This window comes from Lipotes vexillifer, unplaced genomic scaffold (genome assembly GCF_000442215.2).
Source record: "Lipotes vexillifer unplaced genomic scaffold, Lipotes_vexillifer_v1.1 scaffold566, whole genome shotgun sequence".
Taxonomy (NCBI): domain Eukaryota; kingdom Metazoa; phylum Chordata; class Mammalia; order Artiodactyla; family Lipotidae; genus Lipotes; species Lipotes vexillifer.
Genome location: NW_006799689.1, coordinates 2,385,205 through 2,390,797, shown reverse-complemented (window position 1 = coordinate 2,390,797; position 5,593 = coordinate 2,385,205). Strand labels below are relative to the sequence as shown.

The window sequence follows — 5,593 nt, the reverse complement described above, 5'->3', positions numbered from 1 at the left end:
TAAAACAGCAAAAAAAAAAAAAAAAAAAAAAAAAAAGAATAAACAACTTGACTAACAAGGACCAGAACCACGAAAACCAACCAACCAACCATCACATGAGTCTGGAGGTGGGTGGGTATCGCCAGGTGCAACCCTCACTCACCTTGAATTGTCCTCTTGAAGAATGCCTTGCAAGCTTCACAGGATGCTACCCCATAGTGGTACCCAGACGCGATGTCACCGCACACTAAACACAGTCTCTTGGGCATCGAGTTGAGCATGTATTCGCACTTGGTCTGGGGGTCTTCAACAATGGTGCTGGAGCAGTCATCGTACAGTTTCCGGACAGGCCCACTACCTCCTAGGATAGGAGCAGAAGGGTAGAGAGGTGGCGAGTCAAGTCCGTTCTGATGGCCGTTCATGGTTGAACTGTAGCTCCCGCTGGCGTCTGAAGAGCCACCTGGGCTGTGGTGGTTGACGCTGTCCGTCAGGGAGGCCGGGCTGGAGGGTTCCGTCTTGATGAAGGACGAACAGCTGGAATCAATGTGTCGATCTTTGTTTGACATTCTGCAGAGAAGCCTGAGGTTTAGGGAGGTGCAAACAGAGAGAGAAAGAGGAGAGAGTGTCAAACAGAGATACCAAAAGAGGTAGAAACAAAGAGAAGGTGAAACAGAGAAAGTGCAAAAAAAGATCGAAAGGAGAAAAAAAAAAAGAGAGAAGAATTCATACGTTAAAGACATTGCTCTTTGAGAGTGCTGCCTAAGAACTAGGGACTACACATCATTCTCTAGTCAATATCTCTTGTTCTACAACAAGGTAATCAGCATAAGGGCGTGACAGGGTTACATCAAAGTGCCCAGACAGGCCATAAACAAAAGCTCTAACTGATCCAGTACCTTTCATTGTACCTTTCTCTTGGAGAACCACTGTCAATATCTAAATCAACTCTCTAGATTCTAAATTTACCCATGGAAGAGGAGTAATTTGCAAAGTCCATATCACTTTTAAAATTACCCTTATCCTCACTCTACTTTTCTCTTCCATTTTCTGATGTTGCAGTCATTTTATTATGAGCAGAACTAAACTTTTATTGTCAAGACCGAACAGATGATTCCTCAGCTCTGTAATTACTGTTTGTCAGCACGCTTCCATAAGCATAACTGTGTCTTTTATTGATCTAAGACACACAGGGAATATATCCTCAATCACGTTGCCTCTTTAATTAAATTGCTCTATTTCCTAGACATTTAGCGATACAGAAAGACATCAAGGATAAAATGCTAGCCAATATTTAAGGATTATTTCCTAGAGCCCACAAAACAGTGAAATGATCACCAGCACTGATTAATAAACATGTACATGTGTTTACATGTGTCCGTGTCTACATGTGCGATTTGCCACTGTTGAAGAGAGGAATCACTAAAAGCCATTTGAGCCTTCAGTATACCTGTGAATCCATAAACCTGATACTTTATATTCAGCAAAGTAAGGATGTATCAAATTTTGCCCTGAAAAAATGAGATTTGCCATGGTCTCTTTTTCTCCCCTTCCTCTGGTCTTTTAACATCCTACCTCCTAAAAGGAAATATGATGAAGCATCTAATCTAACACACTCTCTCTCTTATCTAGAAGAAACAGACTGCCCCTCTTACTTTGTCAGACCCGTAAGTGATTAAATTTCTGAAGAGGTAATTAGATGAAAAGATATAATTGGTCCTATTTTCTTTCCGGTTCGCCGTAGTGCAAAACCCCTTTTAGCAAAGTCTCTAGGAACCTTCTGAGAGCCCACTATAGAAAGAAGAGGTGACAGTTGAGCAACAAACTTAGATAATTGCTTCCCAGTGGAAAGTTGATTTCTGGGAATCCCACAGGGTCATGGTCATTCACTCGAATTTGGGGGAGTAGTCACAGGATAACCGAAGGGATGCAATTATCTCTTTCACTATAAATCTAATGATATTTGATCACAAATTTCATGCTCTTCTCCGGGTGCCCCCTTCCCCCACTGTTCTGTCACTTTCAGACGAAGAAAAATATGGTTATTTCCTATCAGGGAATGTTCACTGAACGGTTCCGAGAAGGCGGTCTCAAGAGCAAAGCATCCAGAGCAAGAATTTGCCTCTTACCTAGCAGATTTCCCATTGGAAGTTTTGTGCTGCTTTCTAAAGTAAAGCACACTCAGGATGTGAAGAAAGCAAACAGGAAGGAGAAATCCTCAAAAATATCTTCTTGCTTTCGCCCACCCACTTGGGTTGTCCTTTAGTCAAGAGCTAGTGAAAGAAAAAATATCCCCCTCCAGCCTGAACCAGGCATCCGCTCCCTCCCGCACCTGCTGCCTTGTCCCGTCACTGTTAATGAGCTCTGTAATTAATAGATCGCTCTCCTTGTCTCCCAGCGTGCACCCTGGGCTAAGCACTTTTCCTCAAGTCAACGTTTGAAAGAAAGCGGGTCGGCACTGACTTACAGCAGCCCTGCAAATTCCTTTTAATTTAAAGCACTTACTCTATCACTTCACTTATTACCTTATAATTACTGGACTGCTCGCACATACATTATGATCTTAGACTACAGTTAGAAGTTATTAGGGTACTAAAACACAGTTGCTCCCCTTTCCTCTCTCTGGCACTGAATTTCTCACAGCCATGACAATTAACTCTTTCGCCACCTGCCTGCGAGGCACCATTTCTTAATCATTTTTTCTTTTTCCCAAGGAGAGTTGCTCTGAGCTGCTTGATCACAAAACAGACCATGCTTTCCCTGGGCCCTCTTTTTTCTCTCTCTCTCTTCTTGGATTGTCTCTGTTTATCCCAATTTTCTTTCCCTCGGGCTTTTTCTCACGGACTTCTAAAACGTGCAGAACTCTTGACTGAGAAACAAGGCGAGGAATCACCCTCCTATTTATGGAAGGGTTATTTGCAAAGTCACCAAATGTTTATGTGTCAAATGCATGTTGTTAAGGTCTTTGAAAAATTGGGTGTCTCCAGCCAGCTGTCTCCTCGAAAATCTCAGCCCCTAACTTTGCAATAATCTGGATGGAAGCAAGAAAATTCAGGAAGTTCAAGTGGTCAGGGAAGCCTTTGGACAGTGGCAGTCTCTTCTCCTACACAAGTCTGGCCATTGTAGCTGTAAAGGAAAGTGAACATGCTGGATCAGTGCTGTAGGTTTTACATGTTTCTTCTCAGACATGAACTGCTGCTTCCTTAATGAATACCTTTCTGCCCAGTGGAAATAATAATAGAGTTGCCATTTATCAGGTGCTTACTACATGTCAGGCATTGACCTGAGTACTTTATAAATATTACCTCATTTAATCCCCAAGACAACCTTGTGAGGGAGGTATTACTCTTTAGGAAACAGAGCCTCAGACATCAAACAATTTCCTGAAAGTCATACAGTTTGGAAGTGGAAGAGTCGGGATTTCAACGCAGGGCTGACTCCAAAGTCCAGTGCGGAAATGTCCTGAAGCCAACAGAGAGTTTTTCAAGGTGTTCACTGATGTTTTTTAAATAGCCAAGCAAAGAGGGGTAGTGCTGGCACACACAGAGAGGCTCACCCATGAGTGGAGGAAAAGTGGCTTGAAGAAGCCACCACGCTGGCTACAAGGCTACCCTGTTGAGTCACCCTCCCCAGGGTGTGGAGTGACACCGAAACAGAATCTGAAAGAACACAGTTGTCTCCTAATTACTACTCAGATCATTACACTGAACATTTCCTAGATACCATTACGTTATACCCTAAAACTACAGCGGGTCTTAATTCTCTCCCTCTCTGTCTCTAAAATTCTACAGCTCTATTATTCAAGCCTGAGATATTCACAACTATCTATAAATTCAATTGTCAGCTGGTGGGTTTTATTCTAGACTTCACTTCAGCCTAAAATTAGAGGCACTAAAATTCACATTAACTCTAAGAGGAATGTAGTGAATAAGACTTTATTTCAAAAGAACACCTTTTTGTCAGAAAGAGCCATTTTCAAGATGATGGTTTTATCCGGAGCCAAAGAGAATAAGCCCAATTCCACATTGTGCTGTTAACGCAGAAATTTTAGGTCACATTGGATTAATAAAAATCTAAATTTAGTTAAGAATTACAAATAGAAATAATATGTGTTGGAAAAATTGGGGAAATATTTATTTTAAAGGCTACGTAGAGTTGTTTTTATTTTATTATTTTAAGAGAAATGATGGGAGACACAAGGGAAAAAGAGAAGCAACTTTCTAAAAATCTTCTCTGAGTGAACACCCTGAGAATAAACTGGAGGGAGAAATAACCATGTCAAGAATAACATTTATTTTCCATGTAAGAAACTAAATTTGAGGGATATAACAGCCTTCCAGAGGCCAGAGACATTGCAGTGCTTTAGAAAGTATTTTCAATACAGTTTGAGGTATAGTCTTCTGTATTCTATATATATTCTATATATGTTCTATTATATATGTTATACATATATACATATATATACACTTATATATAAATTCTGATGATCCTGCTTCAATATAGGAAGTTCTTGCCCAGCCTTGCCTAAGGGTTAGCAAGAGTAAAATTTATCTTTGGTGTTAGATACTAATGATCAGGCAAATAAAGCTTCTTGGTTGCTGGACTATTTAAAAATGTACTTTTTGACAGTTGATTAACTGTGCGTACAGGTGTTCATGTACAGGGAGAAAGTGACAGACAAAAAGAATAAGAATCAATTAAAGTTGCTGCTGAAGGGGAAAACAAGATAATCTGTAAGTTAATATTCCATTTATATTATAATTATCAAGCTTGTTTTCAGAGAGGCTACCTAGATCCAGGTAAATGTGTGACTATGAGTGAATTGCTGTGAATTTCTGGGCAGTGTGTAGGTGTCCAGAGTGGTCTACATTGCCCAGAAGGGACTTAAGCCTACGTTTCATAGGCTTATATATGATTAAATATTATTAACCCTTTCACCAAACTCTTGGGTTGCCCAAAACATTCGCTCGGTTAGTGAATACGTTGTTCAACAGTTCTTCGTGAAAGTTAAAAATGTGTCTTTTAGTTTCACCTAAACCCGAACGAACGTTTTGGCCAACCCAAAAAAAGTTCGTAATAAGCAGCTGCATTTCACCTTTTGAATTTTATACCAAACCTGAGTTCATTTGCTACTTTATTTCCCTCCTAAAAAAAGTGGTGCATCAATGCAACACATGCGTACAGGTCTTCTTTGGCCTTCCTGAGTTTAACACCAAGGCAAGATTTTTTGAAATTTTATTATACCTATTTCAGTGACAGACACCTAAACAGGCTAAATAAATGACAAGTAAACAACTCACTAGTTTATTTTCTTCCTTGTCATCCTTAAGGGCCAGAAAAGGTACCCATCATCATTATAAATTCCAAATTGATAAATTGAGATATAAATTTATCAATTTATATCTCAAATTTTTACATAACAACAATGGAGCCAGCAAACCTGCGAGTTTACGAATATGAGAAGAGAGAGAGAGAGAGAGAAATAAGAAGACAGAATCCTTAGTTCTCTCACTGAATCAGAGAACTTCAGGGTTGGAAAGGAAGGTTATCAAAAGTCCTACTGCTGGGGCTTCCCTGGTGGCGCAGTGGTTGAGAGTCCGCCTGCCGATGCAGGGGA

At 40.3% G+C, this 5,593-nt stretch overlaps 1 protein-coding gene across 1 annotated transcript in view; it reads right to left on the bottom strand.

The window, feature by feature from the left end:
* Window positions 1-142: 142 nt before the first annotated feature.
* Window positions 143-5,593, bottom strand: part of LOC103072285 (estrogen-related receptor gamma-like) — a gene marked incomplete at its 3' end in the record, with an annotated part of 42,982 nt that continues 37,531 nt past the window's right edge. The window contains exon 2 of the mRNA XM_007471862.1: window positions 143-558. Coding sequence (XP_007471924.1) covers window positions 143-558 — 416 coding nt within the window. The remainder of the gene's footprint in view (window positions 559-5,593) is intronic.